A 26,637-nucleotide genomic window follows, 5' to 3' on the forward strand; every position below is an offset into this window, starting at 1 on the left:
TGCTATAGATCCCTGAAACCGAAAGGTTGTGGGAATGAAAAATGTTTGTTTGATAAGAGTTACGTCCCTATGTATTAAAAAGTGACGGGAACAAGAGCGACTATTTTGCACGAGTACTAGATCTTGGAGGAACCTAGAAGCGCTAAGATCTAACTTGCACTCTTGTCATAGACAAAAGGCTCAACATAGTAATACTTCAGTTCGAACTAGGGATGATCTAACCTAGCAATGTTGCGTGTTAAGACTATGTTATTGTACTTTGACAGGATGTTTTCACGTGCTTAACATGAAGGCCGAGTGAAACATCTCCTAGGAGCCACCATTTCCAGGAAGCCTAAGAAAGTTATAACTTTGTAGATTATAGCAAAGCTCTGTCATAACTAATTTATTTGTTTGAACAACGCTTTTACGTTTGAGAAATTCTAAGTCTTTTTAAATATTTACCTAAACCTTTGTTTTATTTTTGTGAGAAATATTTTATTCTATTTCCTTGCAAACAAGTTTTTTGCCTATAGGAAGCTATAACTCCCCATTCCATGTGCGATGCTATATGTTATGTTGGGGTAACGCTTCAGTGCCATAGGAGAGGGAATGAGATGTGTCATTCACCCAATGAGATAGTGCCACGTGTTTTTTATGGTACTTATTAGCGTTTAAAATTGTGGTTGAAGTATTCAACTTTTTAATAACGATTGAGAAGTAGACTTATTTTATAAAAAAATCTACGATAAGTTTTGGTCTGAATTACTCTATATGTATGCATTTTAGAAATTTGATACTACATTTATTCTTTTGCTACCCTCGTTATGATTGTTTTTCCCAGCTTTTGGTGAAGGTTTTGAAAAAAAAGGAATGAGCAAGTGGAAGAAATAGAAGACATTGGGAGGAGAGGGCTATGAAGGTTAATTTTTTACTCATAATAAAAAATCTCCTCATTTGAGCGAACGAAAAAATTGTAATGGGGTAGAGTTTTGGGGAGTTATGGAGGTTTTACATGAATTTTTTTAAATTCAATCCATGTTGTTATATCTCCTTCAACCATATCTAGTTCCTCTAACTTCGGATATGGAGGCCAAATGATGCAAGCTTTGGAGGAAGGAAAAGCTCTTGGACTCTCTAGGCCTATGTGGCTTGTTGCCACATTCGAACAACAACTTGGGTTTTTTGTGCCCCCGAATACGATGAAGAAGTAAACAGTCGAAAAACAAAAAGGGTAAGATTGGCCTAAAGTTTAGTGTGATACACGCTTTGGAATTTCTTCGTGCAATAATAACAACTCTAATTATGTTTGTCGTCATCATTTTCTTATTCGTGGTTTTTGCAACAAAATAAAAAATAGGTTTAATTACCTTTTTGGTCCTCTACCTATTTAATTGGTATCGGATTGATCCTCTAACTAAAAATTGATTTACTTCGGTCCTCTAAATTTCTCACCGTTACTACATTTAGTCCTTTGTATTAGTTTTATTCAAATCTCCTCCTCATAAGTGAGAGTCTTAACAAACCATAGTATTTTAAATCAAGAAATAAAATTACAACAATAAACAAGTTGCTTTTGTTCTGAATCCATGCAATGTCTCACATCATGCACAACTTTAGAAAATACTACAATATTAAATTAAAATAAATAGCATGTATATTCATTCATCGGTCGCAAACCTATTATTTGTTGTAATGAGGTCGTTCCACTTTTCAATCTCCTCCTCATCAAGTGATTTTCTGATTCCTTTGAGAAAGTTGAATTCTCTATAAGCATTTTTGTGTTTCATTGATTTACTCATTACATAATCCTTGCGAGAGTTGCATTTGAAAATCCCCATAGTCAAAGTGTCTAAAAAAAACCAATGTAAAATTTTAATAGCCTTGTCTTACAAAAATAAATAAAAGAAACAAAAAGGAGATAAAAATTATTTAGACATATATATTGAACATTACCACTTTTTTGGCATGAGCAATTATTCACATCCTCGTAACATGACTCCGAATGGAAAATTATCCCATGCGCCCAGTCTATATATGTTGATCATTAGAAAATAAATAAATTAGCTATTAAATTTAATTACCACTCGTCCCCGTGAGCATAGCTTAGTTGTCAGGGACATACATTGTTATATGTAAAGGCTGAAGTTCGAACCCCAAACACCCGACTTATACGCGGATCAGGATTTGCTGCTGTAGCAAATTCACACAGTTTGCCGCAGTAGCAAATCTCAGCCGTCAATTCATGATCTGACGATTCCAATTCACAGCACGAATTTCAACAATTTAACACAATGTCAGATCTTAACCGTTCACTTCAGATCAGACGGTGTAGAACAGCTATAGCGTGCAACTAAGTGTAAATATACAGCAGGAAATCCTCATCCCTTATACGCACCGCAAAGTTTCATACATATATATGATAAAAGTGAAGGATTATTAGTTACCACTTACCACAAATAGGGAATCCTATCCTTCTTCTCTTTTGAATCTCAATAAGATCACCTGGTTTCAATTCATCCAAATCAGTATACTCATAGTAATCCACTAAAAATGTCTTTGGAGGTGGTATTCTCAACATATCCCAGGGAATATCTCCTTGAATCCATTGTCGCCCTAAATTTGGAGACCTATAAAATTGATAGAATTTGAAATACAATTTCAACACAATTTGATGTCATTGATTTATTTTATGATTCATATTAAATCAACAACAATAAAATTTAATTCAGAATAATAGGAACTAGTTAATCATCATATGGTAGTGAAGTGTACCTTGCTCGAAAGGTATCTGTTTTAGAATCATAGCTAACGATGGCGTCATAACAGTATAATATTTGCAATGTTGCCTGCATAAAAAGTTATATGTGATTAAACTAATTTTAAATTTAAGGATAAAAGTGAATGAGAGTATATTAAACCCATAATTTAGGCCTTTAAGTTTCAATAGTATATAAGTAGTTCTTTTAAATCACTAAAGACTAATTACTTTTATGTGTTTTTGAGAGTAAGTAATAATATAGTGATGCTTATTAAGCAAGCATTTTAAGATCAGCCCACCCAAATTGACACCAGAGAGAATCAAACCTGAGACCTTGAGGAGGAGCGCACTCCCAGGTCCCAAGCCAATACACCAGGCCAACCCATGTGGGTTATTAAATACTTTGTAGTTATTCTTACTTAGGATGGAATCCATAATGTAATAAGCATCACTTCATTCTTACTAGCTATTAGAAATACAAAAGAAATACATTAGTATTTAGTAGTATTGCTAATCATACCTTATAAACTTGAGCAGGAAACCAGAAGCGACCAGTCTCAAGGAGGATATACAAAGCCATTTTTGAGTGATTTTTAATCAAACCAATCAAGGTTCTATTGATTTTCAAATAAGAATGAAGGCGTTGAGATGGAGAATCACCACTAATTGTTCCAAATGGTTCACTCAGATTTTGATCCACTAATAGTTCCTTATATTTTGTTGTATGATACTCCCATTCATGGTAAGCATCATCACCTACCAACCTGCTCCATTTTTGTTCGACATGTTTCTCCCACAAACAATCGCCTCTACTAATATTCCTCAAACGACTACACACTTGCGATATCCTATACAAATCTTGTGGTGAAAGACGCTTAAGTATGCAATGTACAATTTCATCAGGTAAATCTAAAAGAGAAACCTTGCAATCCCCTTGATTCTTCAATTTTGGTGCTGAGTGGTTTGCTGATGACATTATGATTTGTGGGAAAACCTTAAACAACAAAGAGTTGTATCAATATAAATAATTTTTTATTAACAAACAACAATAGTTAATATTTGAAAAGAAAGTCAAAATTTACATTACATAAGATTGAAAAACTTACGAGGGAAGAAACAACCAGCAAAAAGGTCTATAAGTAATGGAAAATGTTAAAATATTCATAAGCTAGCACCCAAAGACATAAATAGCATTATTATTTTTCTAATACAAATTTCTTTTTTTTAAAAAGGCAGTGGATATTCGTACCTATCTTATGTTACCAAAATTATATAGCAATATTTATTTGTTGGTGTTGATTCATTGTATATTAATGATTGCACAATTACAAACATAAAAATGTAATAGAGTATAACTACTCTTTTTTTAACGGAAAAATTTATTGATAATGTAAACTTTGCTTAAGAAGAACATAGACCTATAAATAAAAAATAACATAGTAAAATACGCACAGAAAACCCTTACATCTCATACATCAACACACCACTTAATATACCACCAAATCAATGACTACCACCAAAACCAATAAAAGATGACCACCGATTGTAGAAAGCAAAGTTGAGCCAAAACCCCAAACTTCATCATGAATGACCACAAAAATAAGTTCTAAACAGCTATCATATGCTATTCGTATCAAAAACCTTTAAAAAAAACAATTAAAACCGACCAAAACACCTATACTAGCACCTAATGTTCTCTTCGCACAAATGAGACCAAATAAACACCCAAAAAACACTTATTCCAATACATTCGGTTTGAACCACCAACCTAACCCCCTTCTGCCCGAGAAAAACATAAAAATCCCAAATAACTTTCTTATAGAAATTGTCTCTCAATCTATAAGCAAAAGCGGTACGCCCATCATATTCCAAAAAAAAAATCACTAAGGCACCTCTCAACTCCTGGACCACTAGAGAGGACACAATAACTAGAATCCAAACAACAAAACCCTCAGGCAGTTAACATGTGTAGTGGTAGAAAAAACAAAATCATGGAGTAAAGGGGACCAAGTCGAAAAGAACCCAAAATCAAACCACCTAAATCAAAGCGATTCAAAATCAAACAATAAGGCCATCGAAAAAAACAAACTAGAATTAGGAAGAGCTAACGACACCAAACATGGACCCAAATTGGAGGTCACGACAGGCACACATAAGGGAAAACAAAACAAATACACCCCCACAATAAATAGTAAAAGACATGATATATTCAGGCATGTGAAAAAAAATCATATTTACCTATCCCTCTCTTGCACTTGAGAAGGTGAGATACGATTCCAAGTTACTCTAAGATCTGGATCGGAGAAAATGAAACAAAATAAAGAGATGATTCAAATAGTTGTATGCCAAAGGTCTTAGATAAATGAAAAGATCATGGGTTAGAGGAAAAGGGGTAGAGAAAGGTCCGGAAAAGAGAAAGAGTGGAGAAACAATTAGAAAAATGTTGAGATTTGTGATATCTTTGCAATCTTAGAATTTTTTGATGGATTGCGCAAGAAATTCGAGGGTGGAATGGAGGAAGAAAGAGCTTATGAAAGATTTTAGAGATCTAGGGTTTTGAAGGTAAAGTGCTCGAGGATGATTCGCCGTAGATGAGAAATACGATAAATGGGTAGATTTGTTTTCTCGCCCTCTTTTTATTTATAACTGCAACTAAATAAAAGTATTATCTTTTCTGTGAACGAAATTTTAGGGGAGTCGGGTCATCGAAGCTCATCCGGGTTAGACCAACATTGAAAAACGTCTTTAACAATTATTTTAGTATAACCATATTATGGAAAATTAGACTATTATTCATGAAATTATCTATTTATCTATATCATTTGATTTCTTTAATTAAAAAATTAATTAACTTATGTTGCAACATGGACCGCGATCAAATGTGGTAAAGCAAAAATTAAAATATAAAGGATTATACGCACTTTTGGCCCGCTAACTTTGTCATAGTTACAATTTTGGTCCCCTATTAAAAAAAATCACTTTCGATCCCCTAATTTTTCCTCATTTTGCAACATTCAAGCCTCTGTAATTTTGACATGGTAAAAGCAACGTGGCTCGTCACTTATGTGAGTTAGATGCCATGTAGGTAATTTTTTAATTAAAAATAAATGAAAAATCAAAATATATATCATAGTAATTAAAAAAATGAAAAAGAAAAAGGAAAAAAAGGGGAAAAAATGGAAAACCATCTTCAACCACAACCCATCTTCATATCCTTAAAGTCATCAACCATAAATCCCCTTCTTAATTGCACTCCTTCTTTATCATGGCCCTTCAGCCTCATCTTCTTCAACCATTTTCTCTTCCAAAATTTTCATCTATTTCTCTCGATTTTCACTCCCACTCATCTTCATCACAATCACAAATTTCTTCTTTATCATGGCGCAAAAAAAACTAAAACAAAAGAAATTACCAAATGCAAGGACAATATAAACAATGTATACTTTTTGTAATCATCCTGTTCGGCAACATGGTAGCGCTGCATTACTTGTAGACTTTTAGCAAGTGTACTAAAACTATAGAAGTAATAAAATTTATAAGTTTGTATCCACAGAGACTGTGTTAATCTCAATTTAGCAATAAGGTTAATATCTAGGATGTGTAAATTATTTTAGTGCCCAACGCAGTAGTTTTGATTGCATAAAATTAAATAAACAGAAAATAAAGATAGTTTTGGAAAAGAAAAGGAGAGAGAGATGACATCAGGTCTTTCGAATCATCTATGTTCCCCTAATTGGGATACTGCACCTATTCTTATGAATGATTCTCTTGTTTCACGATAGTTAACAAAATAGTCCTAATCAATCCCTTGAGTTAGGACCCTCTTCTCAAACTACAACCCCTAATTCCTTAGGTGGTCTAATAATCTTTGAAGGTTTTAAGTACGTTAACCTAATATCACTAATAAACGATTATCAATTCCTAGACTAACCATGTTTATTAGAACAATTGAATTAGGTCTAAGTCGAAAGTTATGGTCAGTAGTCATTCATTCTAACGAAATCATGTTTATATGGTGTCAATATATAAAAAGCAATAAGAACAATTGAATTGAATAAAAACTAGATTGTTATTCAAAATAAATAGAGTTTCACAACAACATGGTTCAATTATGGTTACAAAGAATCATCTCAGACCTAATCTTTAAGAGATTTAGCTACACATAATTGAGTTTCCAAATAGCATAATCAATAATGGAATTAAAACATACATGATCAATTGATAGAAGGTTAAAGAAATCACCCTTCTAGCCGTCTTTAGGTCTGAAAATCACACTTTTTTCTCTCCAATTCGTAACCCTTGTCTTCAGAATAGAGTTCAGCTTAAATAGGCTCAGAAATTCGCCCAAAATCATGTCACGTTTTAAGTAAATCGTGACACATTTTCACAAACAGCTGCAGAAATCGTGTCACGTTTTTGCAATCGTGACACGTTTTGCCCAACGTCGAGAGCATGTTTTTCTGGTCTGGTAAAATCGTGTCACGTTTTTGGCGTTTTTTCAGCATCTTCAATTTTTCCTGTTTTTCGCACTTTATTATGCTCAAAAGAACTGTGAAGTCCAATATTCTTCAGAAAATTACTTTCTTCAAAATTTTCAACTTTTCATGTTTTCCTTGCTGTTTTAGCTTGCTCGTAAACTCAAAAGATCATGAGTTTATAAGAAAAATAACGAAATAACTACTGTCATCAATTACCATGTTCTCTCTGTGACCCCTTTCTTTCTTCCATTCCCAAAAATTCACCTTCCTCAAAAGCCTCTATTTATGATGCTTTAGCCTCCTCATTGTTATCCACAGTAATCACAATTCGTTCAATTAAGGTCAAACTACTACGTCATGTTCAAATTAAATTATTTTCATATAAGGTATAAGCTGTTTTTATCAGCTATGATGAAGAGCTTATGCAAATAAGTTAAAAACAACTTATGGATAGAATGGAATTGTCTGAAATTAAAAAAGGGAAAAGAAAGTAATAGCGATAGAAAGGGAAAGGGACAAATGAGAACGGGAACGCACCTTAGAGGGAGGGGAGACGGCGGCTAGAACGGAGACGATACAAAAGATTATCTAAGATCACGGGATGGTACTTCGATGTATTTGTTAAAACTAACAAAGAAGAGAATGAGTGTTATATGTTAAAAAACACAAATATTTTTCTCATTTGGTCAAAAAATTTTGTTTTTGTTTTTCTAGGTTTGTGTTAATGGATATGAAGGCGATGATGTTTTCTAGTTTTTTTCACTATGTTGATGATATGAAACCATTAGCAAATAAAATATTTGCCAAAAATACTATTATCTTTCTCTCTAGACCCCTTTTCCTTCATCTCTCACTTCTTATCTCTAATGTTACAAATAATTTTTCAATCATAAGTTCATAAAGACTACTACTTATTTGTATCCCCTTGTTTTGGGTTTGGTTCATAAAACACTAAATGTGCTTAGTTTCGAATTTATTCTCCACAAACAAAACACTACACATTTACTTCACTTAAACTTCTATTTACTCGTACATCCATATTCTCTTAATTCCTCAAAAACTCTTATAATTCTGCTCTTTACTCAACAGAAATTGCTCGCTCCCAACTGAAAAGACCATATTACCCCTGCGTGAGTTAACTCACGCTAGTTGTGTTTTCTGCATGAGTTAAGTCACGCAACTTTATTCAGATTTATTCAAGTCGTTACATTAGAAAGGAACGTATAAAAACATCATACTTTATTACAAGGCATTACATTTAAGTATCTCCATCGTCGCTTAACTCAATTGGGTTGTCCTCGGTAGTCCCCAGGACATTTACTTGAGGACTATTTACTTATTTAACCCTTATTATTATTATTATGTATTTTTCAAACCAAGTAATAATAAAGTGATTCTTATTAAATACATAGTGTAGTTCTACTTACTTAGGATGCAATCCACAATTTAGTAAGCATCACTTTATTCTTACTAGGTAGTAGAAGTACAAAAGAAATACTTGGTAGTTATGGATAATCATACCTTATAAACTTGAGCAGGAAAGCAGAAGCAACTAGTCTCAAGGAAAATATACAAAGCCATTTTGAATGATTTTTAATAAAAGCAATCAAGGATCTATTGCTTTTTAAATAAGAATGATGGCGTCGAAAAAAGGAATCACCACTAATAGTTCCAGAAGATCTCCTCAAATTCTGATCCACTAATAGTCCTTTATATTTTGTTGTATGATACTCCCATTCATGGTAAGCATCATTACCTACCAACATGCTCCACTTTTGTTCGACATGTTTCTCCCATAAATAATCGCTTCTACTCATGTTCCTCAAATTAGTACACACTTGTGCTATCCTAAACAAATCTTGTGATGAAAGATGCTTAATGATGCAATGTACAACTTCATCAGATAAATCTAAAAGAGAAACCTTGCAATCCCCTTGATTCTCCAATTTTGCTACTGAGTGGGGGACATTATGATTTGTGGAAAAACATAAGACAACAAAGAGTTTTGTATCAATATAAATACTTTCAAATAATAAACAACAACAGTTAATAGTTTAAGAAAGTCAAATTTTACATTACATAAGATTGAAAACTTGTAAGGGAAGAAGCAACCAACAAAAAGTTCTATAAGTAATATCCATAAGCTAGCAATGAATGACATATATAGCATTATTATTTTTCTGATACATATTAGTTATTTTTAAAAGATGGTAGATATTTGTACCAATAATATGTTACCAAAATAATATAGCAATATTTATTTGTTCTTGTTGATCCAGTGTATATTCATGAATGGAAAAATTTATTGATAAAGTAGTCTCTCCTCAAGAAGAACATAGACCGGTAAAACAAAAAGAACATGGTAAAAGGTGCCGTATATAGCGTAAAACCCAACAAAAACACTTACATCGCATACATCAACACATCAGTAAATACGCCACCCAACAGGTAACTACCACCAAAACCATTAAAAGATAACCACCAATAGCAAAGCCAACTCCAAAAATCAATGTTAAACCCCACACAACAGCAAAAATAACTGTTAAGCCAAAATATCAAACTCCATCATGAATGACCACAAAATCAAATTCCAAACACCTATCGTCCACTACACATACCGAAAGCCTCTAAAACCCATCAAAACTGACCAAAACCCCTGTTCTAGCACCTACCATTCTCTTTCCACAACTGAGTCCAAATAAACACCCTAAAAATATTTATTCCAACACATTTATTTTCAACCACCAACCTACCTCCGATCCGTTGGAGAAAAACCATAACAAGCCCACATAACTTTCTACTATAAATTCTTGAAGCAAAATCTATCTTCCCACCATATTCTAATAAACAAATCACTATGGTACATCTCAACTCCCAGCTTACCAAAGAGGACACCATAAAAAATCCAAAAGCTTGAAGCTAAATATAACTCATGATCTCGAAGAAAAAGAGATCAACCTATTAGAATCCAGATGACAAATCTCTAAAGCAGTTAATGTTTAACTTGTGTATTTGAGTGTTCTATTTAGTCCCAGGTTAAATATCAAAGGCACGCAACAATCACATCCAATTTTGAGAGCCAAAGCCTTCTCCCACATGTATCAAACAATCAAAAGAAAGACAAAAGTGTTATTTGGCATATTGCAATTTAAGGCATCAAAGAATATTTAATTAACTTTCCATTGTGACAAAAATACAACATATGAAATATGAAGTTTTTGGAAAAATAGCTTTGGACCAATAAGAAAGCAACACTTCATTATCTCTTGCATAAAACAATGCCACGGTTTTGGACTAGCCTTTGCAGCAAAACCACTTATTGTCATTTAATTTGTGGACAAATCAAGTACACTACAACATGGAAGAGCACATGGTTTTTGGTTTATCTCCAAAACCATCCCTTGACCAATACCTAAGCAAGGCAAGCAAGTACATACAAGAAAAACTTTTTGACTGTAAAAGGTATAAGAGAAAAGAATGGATAAGCTTGCATTTTAAAAAATCACATGTTGGACCAATACCTAAGCTTACACGCGTGAGAATGCATGTGCCATGCTAAGGTATTCGAGGGTGGAATGGAGGAAGAAATAGTTTATGAAAGATATAAAAGATCTAGGGTTTTGAAGGTAAAGGTCTCTAGGATGATTCGTCGTAGATGTGAAATACGATAAATGGGTAAATTTGATTTCTCGACCTCTTTTTATTTATAATTGCAACTAAATAAAAATATTATCTTTTTTGTGAAAGCTCAAAGAACATCTACAATGATACTTAAAAATCACTCACCAAAGAGTTTATCACACACCGACAAAGAGAGTTGAACAAACACAATTGTGATATGAGTCGGCTTCTGACAAACTGAACCAAACTCTATTGGCAAATAAAAGTATTAGCTATTATTCGTATCAAATATTTCTAATATAATTTTTTTTTCCAATATTGAAAAATTTCTGTAACCAATATTTTAGTATAAGTATATTTCGGAAAATCAAACTATTATTTGTTTTAGTAATATTTGTTACTAGAAAATGTATTCTAGTTATGACAAAGTATGACTCATATATACAAGACACTAAAGAGGGCAAAGAACCTATATATACAAAAATGTTTAGCACTACTATATATATTGCTTGCAATATTGAAACTCTAATTTAGCACAGTATTACAAATGAAAATATAACTTCTCTATAGTCGCAGAGGTAGGCAGCATTTGCTGAATTCCGCTAACAAAGATAATTTGTTCATTGCCTTTTATTTTCGTTTCTTATTAATCTTCTGTTACTAGATTTTATTCTCACAATTGGCTTCATATGACGATTAACCCTGGTGTGAACAGGGCCGACCCTAGACATAGGTCGGGGGTGCGATGGCCTAGGGCCTAGCCCTGTAGGGGCCCATAATTTTTGTGTGGGGTGGGGGTGTATATAGCAAGGCTTCAATTTATGGGGTATACATAGTAAAATGTATAAAATAGGCCCATCAACCCAACAACTCTTCACTTATTTTTTTTAGTACAAAATTCAAAAGGCCCTAAACACTATACATTACTCAACTTTTTTTTTCGCACCCTACTCACTTCTCAAGCCCCTCCAAATTGACCATTTTATCATGTTTGAATTTTATGATTCGAAGCGTATTTGTGAATTTCAGATTTTATAATCTGAATTATGATTAACTAGTTTTATTTTCCAAACAGTGACATAAATTATCAAAATGATACTCCCTCCGTTTCACAATACTTGTAGTTTTTGAGAAAATTACACATGCCAATAAATCAAATAAATTTTGTTATTTTTTATGAAATTCTGTGCTTTTTTCTATAATACCCTTACCCCTTTATTATTTCATTTTATTATTTATCTCTCTACAATAACTAGGTAAGAGTATTATGGATAAATCAATAATTAGTGTTGCATTGATTTTTTATATTTTTTTTTGTTTTGGAAGAAGGCGAAATAGAATTTACTAAAATAAAAAAGAATCCTGACAAATACAAGGAATGTTTGACTAAGATTCGTAAAGTAGCAACATATAAAGGATAACAAAAGTTGTACAAAAACTCTCAACCACATACATAAAAAAAACCTTAACCAACATCACAAGCTACCACCAAAATCAACTTCCACCACCTACATTCCGCTGCTCACACACAAGCCCCAAAAACAACGTCAAGAACCAACACAACAACCAACAACAACAACAACCAGTAACAATAACGATTGAAACAACAACAACCATCTTCGCCACAACTACAATCGATGCACCCTTAACGAATTCACCTTTGGTACAACAACAACAACTGGTGCAACAACAAAATCCACCTTCATAGCAGCAACACCATTGATTCACATTGACAAACCACCCGATAACGAAGTAGTCAAACTGGATGAAAATAAATTTTAACTAGAAGAAAAAAGGAAATTTGATTTATCTACAAATACGTGCAAAAGATTTTAATTAAATAAGTGTACGAAATAAAAACTTTAAATGCCTAAAAATACAAACAAAGTGGTTTTAGTCGTACAAACATGCGAACAAAAATTTTAAATACTCAAAATACGAATAAAAGATTTTCACTACTTAAAATGCGACACCAACTGAACATTACAAATTAATAACAATGAGAATATTTAATTGTTTGAAAAAGCGAATGAAAAATATTTTAACCAACCAAAATACGAATAACAATGTTAACTACTTAAAATATGAATAAAAATATTTTGACGAGCTAAAAATACGAATAGAAACGTTTATCCGACTAAAATACGAATGAAAACAAATTGACTAATTTGAAACGCGGAAAATATTAATTGATCAAAAATTAGGGTATGACAATTATCATATGAACAAAGAAATGAAAAGATATGGTTTGTGAAAGGCAGCAACATGAAGGAAATGAAAAGGCACTAAGAGATGTAAAGAGCAAGCACGTGACTTCTTTAATTTGGTTTATAGTTTAAACCATAAATTGCATTTTGCGACTTTTAAAATGATTGATTGCGACTGTTAGAAGGGTCGCAAATGTACATTTGCGACTGTTCCCTAACAGACAAAGATGTTGGGGTCGCAAATACATTAAGCGACAGTTCAGAGAACAGTCGTTCAAACCGTCGCTAAGGCTATTGCAACCCTTGCCAATAGCCGCAATTGCTCCTTTGCGACCGTTCATAACAGTCGCAAAATAAATGCTTTAAAATGGTATGAAAAGATCTTGCGACGGTTATAACAGTCGCAAATGAATATTTTTATTTTTTTTTAATTTTAGTCTATTTAGTTCTTCAATTTAACTAAATATATTATCAAATACTTAAAATGCAAAAATATATAACTATAAATGACTAAATCTCATTCATATAATTCATCCAAGAGTAACTATATTGATCCAAGCATCAACTTGATTACAAGAGACGATAAAATGCATAGTTAAAACATTCAAAAACTATTACACTAGTGGCTAAACATTCAAAACAACTATAACAGTGTTAAAATTGCATAAAAATATCTAAGTATCCCTTTAGTCATGTTGCTCCATTATCCTCAATGTCGTAGCTAGACTCGAATGAATGTCTATTAGGGATGCTCAATGTCGTAGCTAGTCAATATTAGTTTCTCTTCTCTCTCTGTCAGTAGTGCTCTCGTTTTATTTTTTTTTGGGAATAGAGAGGGAAAAAAAACAGGAAAGGAAAACAACAAAACAGAAAGAAAAATTATTCACTCAAAAACTGTGCCCGAAGAGCATCAACTCGCAACAAAGGGGTGATTCCAGCGGGCAATCGTCACACTTTCCATGCATATTAGATTTCTTGCCCTCCAAATCCACCAACAACCAGCCAAAAATAAGCTCAGTTTATAACCGTTAGCGCCGCTTTTAAACCAAAAATCAATTGATTGATCCATGAAGAAATTAATGTTATCAAAAGCAAGAGATAACCATAGTTTTTTAGCATAAGGGCAGTCCCTGAAACAATGGAAGATACTCTCATTGACCGACATACATCTTGGACAAGAAGTTAAGTGAAACATGCCCCATTGTTAAGCATAGCCCTCGTAGGTAGGAAGAGCGTCATGACATACCGTCTTGATGAGGAATTTAATCTTCTTTGGTGCAGCAACACACCATATCCACTTCCAATAACCTTCAGCTTCTGGCATTGCGACCGTGTCATAAAAAACATCTTGGACAAGTGGTGATCTCGTCGACTAATATAAATTGCTTATCCTTCCCTAATTTGTCTCAGTTTTGGGAAAAAAAATCCAAGAGTTTAATCTCATTTTCAAAATATAATGTAGTAACCATTTCGGATTAACATTTAATACATTATTCTCGTCCAAACACGATGATTATTTTACAATATTCTACTATACTCAGTTTGTATATGAAGCTATTGAACTAGAAATGTCATTTGTGAGGTTTGGTTGTGAGATCTCCAATACATTCACACTTGTGTTTACGACTTATCAAAAGCAAGGTTTTAAATAACGGTCGTGGTTACAGTCGCGTCAAAGTTTTCGCGATTTCGACTATCACGGATGTTGTGATGCATATTACGGTTATCGCGGTGTGAATTAATCAAAACATTGTATAAATGTTATTAAAATTATTTATATTGTCATACATCTGATAATAACTTTAATTAAGTAATTTAAATAAAAAATTATAAATTCAAATATCTATTTCTTTCACTCACAACAACTCCTCGGCCACCCAATTTCTCTCACTTTCCCTTTTCTTCTCTCTCTAGTCACTTTGATCCTTCTAGCCAGAATTTTACAACTTACCTTAAATTTCCCAAAATTTACCACATAAACGTAGACCCAAACAATTTCTCAACAGTTTCAATTGTCACCCTCAACTTTCATCTATAATCTCTAATGTCTACCATGGAAAGTTCCAATTTTTTCTCTCTCAAATCTCAACTTGGATTGGAGGATGCAATCTTAGTTAGAAGATGGTTGAACTAAATCTAGGAGGGAGGCCCGTAACAACGTTTTTCTGGTGTATCACGTTGGTAACGGCGATTTGTGGCCCTAACAGTGTTATGTCACGGTCGTAACGACCTTACAGTTGTGATTTTTGTTCGCCCTGTGAAAACGGACAAAAACGGTATCGGTATCTGCCGTGACAGTTTTGTAACTTCCGAAATCCCGGCACAGGATTATTTTTTAAAACCTTAATCAAAAGACGGCCAGGTAAACAAACAAATCTATTTTCACTCCCTTGACTTGAGATTCTGCACGCATATGTACACAAACAACACATAGACATATGAACATTATTGTAACTAAAATATGAATACTCAACAGTGTTCACAAATAATTACTCAAAGCGCTGGTTGGTTTTATAGCTGATGCAATGGTAAAAGAAGATAACAAGATTGCTATAGTTAGAAAATATTGTCTTTCTCTTGGTTAAATAACTGACTTTCACATTTGGCATGTTTATGTGATTTTGTTGTCTTAGAACAATATTTGATTACACACTATGGTGAGGTGTTTTTTGAATTCCCATCTTAGTGCAGGGTTTTTGTTGTTGAGGTTGGAAGATTCGCTTTAACATGCTGCTGATACAATCGATACATTTGGCATGTTCAACATTCCAGATTCGGAGCCATGAATAAGTTTAGGTAATTTGCGGTTTTATGTTAATAGGATGGATGTTATTAGTTTGTTTGATAAAAAAGAAAGTAGCGATATAGCAAGATAATAATCGTGAAACTCCATTGAATGAATTGGAATTTAAATTAAAGTACTAACAGCCAAGTAGTAACAATAGTAGCGGCTGAATTTAAAAGAAAATAACCAAACAAAATTGAAATTGAAATTATACTACAGGCAAAATATATTGTGCGGTAGCTAGGGTTTAGAAGTATTGATTTAAATTAAAGATTTTTGGTTTTGGACCTTCATGAATTTTGACTATACAAAATCGAAGATATGGCAAGGGGTAAACCAAAATTTGCTCAAATTAACAGGGGGTGAACCAGAATTTGCGCAAATTACAAGGGGGTAAACCTAAATTTGCTCAAATTACAGGGGATGAAATTTTCCATGAAAGGTTCAAAACCAAAAAATCTTCGAATTACAAGGATGAAATTCAAAAAAAAAATATTTTACAAGAGGGAAATCAGAAATGGCCTATATTACAGGGAGTAAAACACTATTAACCCTAAAATATACATATATACAACAATTGCAAGAGCCAAATATGTCCTTAGCTTGTATACATAAGAGAATAAATCTAATATTTTCTCCATCACTTTTTATTTTCAACTTTTTAGAACATATATATCATTTTTAGAAATTTTGAAAAGGATAAAACTTATACATAGTTCTATTATATATACTGTTTTTACGGTTGGCCTATCATAATATGACAAGGGCATAGGTGGGTGAAGCTGCCACTTACACCGTTAGAACTACATTATTGAAATGGATGCAAGTATTTCTAAGATGTAATTTATTGTTTTGACAAAATACATGTCCATTCCATCACCTTATTACCAATTTAAAACAAACATAAATAAAACTAAATTATTCAAATGTAACATCTAAAGTTGGATCACAAGTCAAACATGAGTACAATGACAACATCAAGGGTAAACATTAGTTACTCAAACATCTCATATTCTCTTTCCAAAAAGTGTATGAAGAACTTGAGTCAATGCAGTAGAGAGAAATTCAAACCAACATGCACATCCAACTCTCTGCTCATTCTCTAGCATAGCAGGCCATATAGGTTGAACACATCTGCAAAGGATAATGAAATGTAAAATTCAACATATGTATACAGTAAACATAACCATCCAAGGGTAGCACTTGGGTGACATTGGGGTGCCAATTTCAGAAAAGTTAAATTTGATACGTTAACTCAACCTTTGAGTTAAATTTAACCAATCCACTAATTGACCTACTACCTAACATGGTTTCCTTAATATCTAGCTGGTAATAGGTTTTCAGTTTATATTTCATGAAAATAAAAGATTTAACAAATAAAAAATAGTCAGCTGAACTATGTTTTCAATTTATATTTCATGAAAAAACAAATTTAGCTTACTAGTTGACGATCCCTTAATATTATAATATGTGGTCGGGGGCGGATCCAGACAGTGTAGTTAGGTGTGGCTAAATTTAAAACCACATGGCACACATGTGATATTATATATAAACATGCAAATCAAAAGTAAATCTTACATGTTCTGGTCACGCTCATTGGCTAAAGCAGTTTTTGCAATACACAGGAATGCATCATCAACATTGAAGTCCTCTTTTGCAGAAGTCTCAAAGTAGGGAATATTCCCTTTTGAGGCGCACCATTTCTTTGCTTTCTTCTCAGGAACCTGCGTAGAACATAATTAGACTCTCGGAAAAGAGATGAATAATTATATAACAGCAATATCATATGCATACCACTCGACTTTTCCCGCCATCAATATCAACTTTGTTTCCAAGCAAAATAAATGGAGAAATCCCATGATTAGAAGTATTTCCCTGTCTCACAAAACATTAATCATAACCAAAGCCTATCTTAAATGGAAATAGGAAACCAAAAGTGAAAAAAAAAAACATGAATGTCCATAAAGAAATAAAAGAATTAAAAGTCCGTGCTCCATAAAACTAAAAGACGACAAGAAAAACACATTCAAACTTGCTAAATAACAACAAAGAGACACAATAAAACATTGATTATTACAGAGTTTGAATGTAGCATCATGTATCTTGGTATATGTGAGTATAGTAGTCATCTAAGGTTAATTTAGTGTGACGTTGGCACCAGTTTGTTACGCTCTGAACGCTTTCCACATGTCTCATCTAAGGTCATCTGAGTGCTTGTGCAAAAAGCAAGGATCCCTGATTTATACCTAAATTAACCGCTCGGCCACTAGCAAAACGGACATATAATAATTGTCATGTAGAGTACGGAGAAATAGAATGACATAGTTTCTTATGTAGAATACGAACAAACCACTATTGTTCCACGATATCCTATTTTGTTCGAAACCTTGTCAAATAGCAGTTTTAGGGGTGCTATTGCATGGACGTATTTTAACCTCAGAGATCAAATAAATGTAAGCATTCTGCAAGACCTTTTCAAACGATAACCACACAAAAACCATCCCAATCGTAGAACATGTTTCAAAATCAAAAGAAAACAAGCATGAAATGCATAAATTACATTATGTCATATGCTTTTGTGAAGGAAGACTAATTATGCTAGAATCGATCTCCCTCTCGGTTGGCAATACATCAAACATAATAAATCTACATGACATAATCAAATCATTTACTTCCACAATTAATAATGCCATAAAGTTTAAAATTAGTATTCAGATCTATTGATGCATATAGCCTTAAAACAAATTATAAGATGGCATAGTAACAAGGAACAAAATCATAAATATAGAGACGGCATAGTAAACCTTTTTGAGAAAGTCATCGTGCCAGGAATCAAGAATATCAAATGACTCAAAACAATTGACATCATAGACAAGAACGCAACAATCAGCTCCTCTATAAAAGTCAGCACACACATTTTGAAATGTCTCTTTCCCTTCAGTGTCCCATATCTACAATCCCAACACATAAATCAATGTATATACACATTTTACATGATACCACTTGATAAAAATAAGAACACTGAAATGCCAATGAACTAGAAAACCTACCTGTAATGTAACGAGTTTGTTATCGATCTGTAAATCTTTGGTAACAAAATCAGCACCTATTGTACCCTTGCATTTCAGACTAAACTTCTTGAGTGCATATCTATACAAGTAGTTAATGGCCCACATCTACCAATTTCAAGAAAGGAATGTTCTTGAATAAACATAACTTCATCTAAATCAAATAATCATAAGTTTTAAAGAAGCATCAAATTTAAAGACACTCAACAATATAAAATGTGTATCAACCTAATTGTAAGGATCACTCCTTGCTGCCTACCAACAATAGTCATCGAGTATAACGAGTAGTATTTTTAAATAAAGGTCTAAAGAATCCATCCATAGCTATGATATTAAGGTTTTAAATTTCTGTGATCAAAATCGAAGCCTCATTTAACTACAATTCTTATTAATATCAATGATCATGATGATCCATTACTGCAATTAGGCTGACTTGAAGTAAGACATAATGTTTAAAATATTGCAGTTGAGGTATATGACTAAAATCTAAGCTGCGAAATTAGGGTTTTTGATTTATGCGTGATTGTAGTTGAGGCTGCATTTGATCAAAATCCTCCTTAATATCAAAGATTGCAACGAAACCACGACAGATTTAGCGCAGTATAAAACCTAGGCAAGTGGTACACTCTATAATTCCACATTCTACTCAATACGATGAATCCCAATCGAAGTAAAACACTAATAAAAAAATCTTGCAAATGAAGCAATTAATAAAAATTTAATCGGCTACCAAATGAGAAATTTTAAAGGATACTGATTCATCAAAGATGTTTTTCCAACCCTAAGAAAAATTAAAAAATAGAGTTAGACAAAAGGGAAAGAGAGAAAAGCAACCGTAAAGTGAAGTTTATGCACGTACCCACTGTCTCCTAGAACGATAACTTTGAGCAATGTTCTTCTGCATAGTGCCATCGATTGACTTTGGATTAGAAAGGAAAATACTCTTTGGGGGGTTTTGTATATAGTTGCAGAATTGAATTGTGGATCCAGGTTTGTGAGTTTTAATAGATCATAGAGAAAGTTGATAGATGATAAAAATAAGGGAAAAGGGCACCAATTTCTATCAACTTGTCTTTTGTCACTGTTTAACTAGAGTAGACACTTGTCTCGCCTTCGAATCCCCTTATTCCCCCTTTTTTTTCAGTGTAGTGAAAAAGATGTGGATTTTTTAATTTACACATTAGGTACATATTTCTTGCTATCATAGTTATCTCGATCATGTCAATATGACATTAAGCTACTATTGAATCCTAAGTACTTAGTAGTCAATAAAATATAAAATTTGCAAAGATTGGAATATGGTATACTTACATTACCCCAAGTTTTTTATTTAAGAGCAAGAACTGTCATATGGTGTTAGCGACTCTTGTTAAGGAGAATGTCTTGAAAAAAAGGTTTATTTTGCTATCTTGTATCGTTGTTGATGCGACTATTCTAATTTGTTTGGTCTGAAAGAGGGTCTGATAGTATAGGTAAACACCGATCGGAAACATAAATTATTGACTGAAAATTTTGTGGAAACTATAGAATCGATCATCACCCCTTTGGAAGTGGTATGCATTGTAAGGTCAACAAACACATCAAGAAGGCAGCGTACAAGTTTGTGTCTTTATTAACATATTCCTAAGCTCCTCTTTGTTCTCCTGAATCGTCTTAATATGATCAAAATCATGATTAACTTAATCATATTGGTCCTTGAATCCCAAGTATCCTCTTGAAAGGTCACTCATAGGCAAGATGCTAAAAGACTTCTTTTTATATGAGAAGCACAAGTTAGAAGATTCCAAACAATATGATATAGTTGCGAGGTTCCCAACTTCATATTCATTCGTTTGGATGTCACATTGTAGTACTGCTTCAATATGATTCAGATCTTCCCTAATCCCTGAAGAAGCTGGGGAGTGAGGTCCATCATCACCAAAGTATCAATCCAACTCCTCATCAAGTATACCCTCCGAAAGTGAAGACGACTGAATTGGTGACGTTTCCAATATCTCAAGAGTGAGAGCATGAAAAGGGGAACCTTTCTCTATAAGGTCCAATGATGACTCTTCTTTATGAATAGATGAATTAACAACCCTAAGAGTCAAGATGAAAGACAGACTTTGATTCCTCCTAAATGCATATCCATCCTAACTTTAGCGCTGGTGCATCAAGCGCAGAATGTTATGCATCACTTCATAAGAGACAACCCACGTTGGTTGATTATTATTAATTAACATCCCTTATTTCGTTAAATGTTTTAGTTTGATAATACTTTTACTTAATTGATGGGATTCTCATACCTGCGGTTAGTAGAGCGGGTTTGGAGTGGGGAGGAGGAGGTGGTGTTCCGAAATCTTTGGAAGAGTAAGGCACCGTCAGAGGTGTTGGCATTCTCGTCGACCTTGCTTCTTGATCGCATTCCAACCAAGGTTAATTTTGTGAGAAGACATCTTTTGGCGTTTGAAGACTAAGAGGTGTGTGTTTTGTGGCCTTGAAGATGAAATGGTTTTCCTTGAATACTCTTCCAACACGTCTGATTGAATGTGTTTCCAATGTCCGACTTTGACTCTTCCAGTTGAAGGTATTTTCATACCAACACAGTAGTGACATATGAGATTATATCCAATTTAATTAATTTTTTACATTTCATTTGATGAGTAATTATTTATCTATTGTTTTTTTTTTTTTTTGTGGTGGCCGGGGTTTGAACCCCGGACCTTACATATTTTATGTATTGTCCATACCAACTCAGCTAAGCTCACAAGGACATTTAGCTATTATTTTATCAGTTAGCATCTTTTCATTATTTACCTTCTCTCCATTATTACACTCTTGCATGTCACCTAGCCTCATCAACACATCAAACTCAACATCATTTAGACATTGTTCAACTTTCAATATTTAACATAACGTAATGAATTTAAAACTATTTTTTTCTTTACTTTTGGAGGCTTACAAGAAAGTAATTGGTGTTGTTGGAAGTTGAGTATAGAGAGAATTTTGAAGTTCCACTCCCAATTTTCAACAATATCTGTAAGGTGAAGCTCAATGTTGCTGATATGAACATATGGTACCACCTCGCAAAGATAAGTATTGTTTATCCATTTATCATACCATATAGAGACATGGCCTCTACAAACCCGCTTTTATGATAGCACGCCAAATACAAGAATCTCCTTGTATAAAGGAAGTGTGCAGAATATGTGTATTGAACAAATATTGAGCCTTTTAACATATCTAGCCCAAAGTTTTTGAGGTTGGTGCAAAATGTCCCAAATATGCTTGTCGAGCAAGGATGAATTAGAGTGTCTAATGGCATGAACTCCTAAACCTCCATGATGTTTGGGTTTCGATAAAGTATTCCAATTAACCCAATGACAAGAATTTCTAACCCAAATGTCAGATCGAACAATAACAACAATATTATCACAAATACCAGAGGGAAGCCAACGATTCTACATAGAGTAAATAAGCATGGAAGTCACCACACTTTTAGCTAAAGGCACGACCAGGTCTTCTCAAGAGATTCATTTTCCAACCAGTCAGTCTACCATTAATCTTATCTAAATTAAAGTGAAGATCTGAGTTCTTGACTCTTCCGGTAAGCATAGGAACCCCAAGGTACATACCCAACCGAGTAGCATGAGTAAAACGAAGAAGCGATATTCAAACTTTTGTATCTTAGTTTGAGGCACATTGGTAGAAGTAATGAATTTAGACTTTGAATATTGATCTTCAATCCAGATGCTGAACCGAATTGTTGAAGCACATTGGTCGAAGTAAATGAATTTAGACTTCCTCGACTTAACTACAAGTTTCTTTTATGGAGTTCATCTTTAAACAATGATTTTGTTTAGTGCTGTTATAAATGCAATGGTTTGTTCACATTTATTCACCAAGATTAATCTTTTAATTATTTGTTAATTTATTTGCAAAATTGTGTCTTCACGAGTCGTAGTATTTATAATCAATATATAAATAATAATTTGACAAATAACACATACCATACATCGCGAGGGGGTGAAAACTTTACTAAACTACAAATATGTTTCAAATGATACTATCTAAAATCATTTTCAATTGTAATGCTAATATACATGGTTGTCAAGATCGCGCTTTATATCTCAAGATCGTACGATCTTGCGATTCAACATGCTTCAGACTCCAATAAAGAATGAGTTGATCAATGTGAACACATTCCTTTAAGGAAATAATGATTAAAACTAATAAATTCAATGTTGTTATTTACACTCCTATGACTTCATGGAGATAACACATGCTGCAGTAAATAGTGCCTCTTTTCCAATGGACAGTATCTCCATATTCCTGCATTAAGACAGAAAACTAATTTGAACTTTTCCGGTAAACTAAACAAAATGTTTTCAACAGGTTATATATGAAAATTCTGGATTTTCAGGATCTGTTCAAAATTCAAAGTTTTGACGTAGATAATTCAAGCATTAAAGCAAACAACATTGTTTAAGTAGAACCAAGGAAGCGATTTACGTTATAATCCTGAGAAATGGTTTTCTTACCCATCTGTGCTTCTCAAACTCTCAAAAGTAGATATAAACTCCCGGCACAAATCTACAAGAGCACTGTTTGACAATATTGACAATTGAGCCTGAAAACCAGGAAAAATCCGTTATCGAAGAACCTCATACAGATTTTGATGAGCAATAGCAGGAAATCAACAAAAGATAGAAACGGAAATAAGGAATAAAGAGAGTTACCTGAAAACCATGAGCCAAAAGCAACTGAACAACATCTGCACCAATTTTCTTTATTATGCTCTTAGTTCTAGTCTTATTTGAAAAGCATTTCAAAGCTCCATCAAATGTTGTATCTTCAGTAACACCACTTGATCGACGAGTGCGAGCAGCAGGCTGAAAATTTTGTACAAAACAAAGATCAAGAGATTATCAAAAGCCGGTGTCATAGTACCAAATAGAGTCTCCCTTTCGGTACAAAGAAAATATATTGTTAAAGAAAGTATGACAATTTTCAAAAAGCATTACCTTAGGTATGTATTTCCAAAGATACTGCACAACTATTTCCGTCTTCCATTTAGGCTCACTGATCGTCTACATCAGTTCTCATGGAATAACAAGATAACTTCTATAAAATATGACTTAACATGGCAATATTGGAAACATTGACTGATAAAAACATAAGTAAAATGTATCAACGGTGGAGGGAAAGTGCAGAGAGACAGGATTCGGGAGTCACCTTAAAAAAATGGGGGATATTATCTTTGTTGTAAGCCAATTCATCCAAAATTATGTCCACCAAAGGTGTTCTGCACAAAATGCACCAATAAACATGATTGCATACTTCAATCAGAAAACATGCATTTAAGGAAACAAGAAAATTAAACTGAAGAAACAAACTACCTTGAACCATCTGATCTTGAAGTATTGCCTTCGATATCTGCTTTCTTCTTAGACACATCAAGGGCCAAAATCTAAAATCACCCACAATGTAAGTAGACAAGAGTTGATTGAAGTTTGCTTAAATATAACAACAACAAAAATTATTTCCGAACTTACCATCACCAAAAATTTATCTATAGAGACACGCGTGTTCTTTAATACTTCAGCTAAAGCAAGAAATAATGCAGTATTGCTTTTATGAAAATTATCATTTTCAAAAGGTTGGCATAGTAGACAGATAACTTCGATGCAATTTTTCATCAAGCTTTTGTAGTTTATTTTCCGAGAACCCTGTAGAAACTATATCAGATATATATTTCTGAAATACAAAAGGAACAAAAATTCAGGCAGAGGAATCAAGGTGCATAAGATCTCAACAACTCAACATGTCGAAAGAAGAGTATTAGCAGATCATGGCTTATTGTCGATTGGTTGGTCACACAATCTTATGGTGAACTGATTACCAGTAACATGTTGAGCCAAGACTTCCGCTGCAAGCTCCAGTTCATGGTGGCTGCAACATAACAGTTACTTCGAACTTACTAGTTTAAGGAATGGCAACAACAAAAATTTCATTCAACTTCATACACACCATTACGAGGTAGGAAATCGCCTTCAAGCACAATGACGAGATATTGAAAGAGTAACAAGCTCTGCAAAAGCTGCAACAAAATTACAAAGAAATCAAGCATATTTTGTTGCAAACTGCAGAAACAAGCCCCCCACAAAACTTCAGAAAAAATGTACAAAAATGGTTGGTTGGTGGACTAACCTTCATGCCTTTCTCTTGAAAGTTGGAATCAGTTAAAATTTCAGCGAGCTCTTGAATCAGGAGATGAAAGCTCTAAGGTAAGTGGAAAACATAAAGAGTGGAAATAAGTTAAGAAAACAATATCAAATTGCAATTTGAAAGAAAAACGGTTAAGAGAACCGTGCAGAAACTAAATATTTTAAACAACGGCATTACTGAGAACTAGCATGAATAGAACATGTGAAACAATGGCATATGCAATTTGCGGTATCACTAGAGGGGTCGAGAGGTCCATTAAATGTAACTAAAACATCTGATATTTTGAAAAAAAAATAATCGGAATTTTACAAGCAAGGAAACAAGTTCTTTGTCATAAAACTAATGAAAGATATGTTGTTCAATAAAACCAATTAACTAAGTTAAGGACAGGTAAAAAGTGAACGTGACCACAAATAGAGAAACTAACTCACAGAGGGGTCGAGAGATCCACCAGACTGTTTTTCACTTGCTCCACTAACAACAGCGGCATTATCTAAACCAAGAATAAGAGGAGACCATGCCTAGGAGAAAATATTTTACATTTCATAACAAGTACGCTCGAGGGAAGAGCAATAAAACAACATATTGAGATTATTTGTAGTCATTCATACCTCTTCAGCCACAACCAATTTCGGTGGAGCGTTAGACGATGATAGGGAATCATCCTCATCTGATAAATACGCTCGAGGGAAGTGCTAAACCCAAAAAGAAAAAGAAAATACACATTTGAATAACGCTTTAGTTAAATTTAAGACGCGTGATTATAAAGGGGAAAGGAAAACCTTGGACATCACATACCTTTTCCAAATCAACCAGAAGCTTATGACATGCCATTATCAACTGTAATGACTTCACAGTCCTCAGCATATGGAAGACTACCCCACATATTTTTCTACACAATTTAAAATATATTCATATACTCAATGTAGAACACAAAAGTGATAACAAAATTCAATATTTTTGATAAATACAACTTGCTTATAGAGGAGAATTAACCTATATATTCAAAAAAATAAAATTTTCTCTCAAAAAGTATAAGCATGTGTGTAATCTTTGAACCTCTAGACAGACTGACACAAACACCAAACATGACACTAAATAATAACAATAAGTTGACAAAAATAAATAAGAAATAGATTGATTAAAAGTAACCACATATGTTTGTGATAACCTTCAATCTAAAGTATCAGTGCTACATAGTGTGTGAAAGAAACTTACAAAGATGGTGGTTTTCCACCTTCAAGCCCAATCGAAGAAGCACGAACAGCATCCAAGAAAGCAAGCCCTACATATATGAATTCACATATAAATAAAAGAATTAAATAGCCTAAACCCTAAACAAATTCCCCACTAGGAATGAAATGCATACGATCATCAATGTCATCTTGAGTAGCATCCTTAGCAGCATCACAGGCATCAAACATGGTGAGAAGCATCTTATCTTCAAAGCTTGCTCTGTTAGGGTTCACCATTTTCGTAACGAAAGATAAAAAAGGTTGGTCCTAACAAATGACAAGTTATTTTTTCTTGG

General features: G+C 33.5%; 3 protein-coding genes across 3 annotated transcripts; all 3 read right to left on the reverse strand.

The window, feature by feature from the left end:
• Positions 1–1,457: 1,457 nt before the first annotated feature.
• Positions 1,458–3,335, reverse strand: LOC25496254 (F-box protein At2g26850). The gene is made up of 5 exons (XM_039826715.1): positions 3,261–3,335; positions 2,755–2,828; positions 2,434–2,609; positions 1,936–2,010; positions 1,458–1,831 (listed from the first exon to the last, which is right to left on the reverse strand). Exons 1-5 carry the CDS (start codon positions 3,318–3,320, stop codon positions 1,641–1,643), a joined length of 576 nt encoding a protein of 191 aa, XP_039682649.1. The 5' UTR covers positions 3,321–3,335; the 3' UTR covers positions 1,458–1,640.
• Positions 3,336–16,760: 13,425 nt separating this feature from the next.
• Positions 16,761–19,942, reverse strand: LOC25496256 (ras-related protein Rab7). Its single transcript, XM_039826724.1, has 7 exons — positions 19,759–19,942; positions 19,654–19,680; positions 18,882–18,981; positions 18,636–18,782; positions 17,626–17,706; positions 17,410–17,555; positions 16,761–16,965 (listed from the first exon to the last, which is right to left on the reverse strand). The coding sequence occupies exons 1-7, from the start codon at positions 19,809–19,811 to the stop codon at positions 16,839–16,841; spliced, it is 681 nt and encodes a 226-aa protein (XP_039682658.1). The 5' UTR covers positions 19,812–19,942; the 3' UTR covers positions 16,761–16,838.
• A 3,195-nt stretch (positions 19,943–23,137) lies between these two features.
• On the reverse strand, positions 23,138–26,578 carry LOC25496257 (negative regulator of systemic acquired resistance SNI1). The gene is made up of 15 exons (XM_013596531.2): positions 26,476–26,578; positions 26,325–26,391; positions 25,905–25,998; positions 25,718–25,801; positions 25,538–25,627; positions 25,089–25,160; positions 24,909–24,978; positions 24,781–24,830; positions 24,434–24,607; positions 24,278–24,348; positions 24,114–24,183; positions 23,903–23,968; positions 23,618–23,770; positions 23,420–23,508; positions 23,138–23,210 (listed from the first exon to the last, which is right to left on the reverse strand). Exons 1-15 carry the CDS (start codon positions 26,576–26,578, stop codon positions 23,138–23,140), a joined length of 1,326 nt encoding a protein of 441 aa, XP_013451985.1.
• Positions 26,579–26,637: the final 59 nt, after the last annotated feature.

The sequence above is a fragment of the Medicago truncatula genome, chromosome 6 (assembly GCF_003473485.1).
Source record: "Medicago truncatula cultivar Jemalong A17 chromosome 6, MtrunA17r5.0-ANR, whole genome shotgun sequence".
In the NCBI taxonomy this organism is placed as follows: Eukaryota; Viridiplantae; Streptophyta; class Magnoliopsida; order Fabales; family Fabaceae; genus Medicago; species Medicago truncatula.

What these genes read in the sequence shown, in the direction of transcription:
- LOC25496254 (XM_039826715.1), bottom strand. Translation starts at nt 3,320, where the DNA reads ATGGCTTTGTATATCCTCCTTGAGACTGGTCGCTTCTGGTTTCCTGCT. An exon ending in TTCCTGCTCAAGTTTATAAG is followed by an intron (nt 2,829 to 3,260) that starts GTATGATTAGCA and finishes CTTTTTATGCAG; the next exon opens with GCAACATTGCAAATATTATA. An exon ending in ACAGATACCTTTCGAGCAAG is followed by an intron (nt 2,610 to 2,754) that starts GTACACTTCACT and finishes TCAATTTTATAG; the next exon opens with GTCTCCAAATTTAGGGCGAC.
- LOC25496256 (XM_039826724.1), bottom strand. Translation starts at nt 19,811, where the DNA reads ATGGCACTATGCAGAAGAACATTGCTCAAAGTTATCGTTCTAGGAGAC. An exon ending in ACAAACTCGTTACATTACAG is followed by an intron (nt 18,783 to 18,881) that starts GTAGGTTTTCTA and finishes TTGGGATTGTAG; the next exon opens with ATATGGGACACTGAAGGGAA. An exon ending in ACGATGACTTTCTCAAAAAG is followed by an intron (nt 17,707 to 18,635) that starts GTTTACTATGCC and finishes TTTGTGAGACAG; the next exon opens with GGAAATACTTCTAATCATGG.
- LOC25496257 (XM_013596531.2), bottom strand. Translation starts at nt 26,578, where the DNA reads ATGGTGAACCCTAACAGAGCAAGCTTTGAAGATAAGATGCTTCTCACC. An exon ending in TAGATAAATTTTTGGTGATG is followed by an intron (nt 24,349 to 24,433) that starts GTAAGTTCGGAA and finishes GGGTGATTTTAG; the next exon opens with ATTTTGGCCCTTGATGTGTC. An exon ending in TTTTGGCTCATGGTTTTCAG is followed by an intron (nt 23,509 to 23,617) that starts GTAACTCTCTTT and finishes CCTGGTTTTCAG; the next exon opens with GCTCAATTGTCAATATTGTC.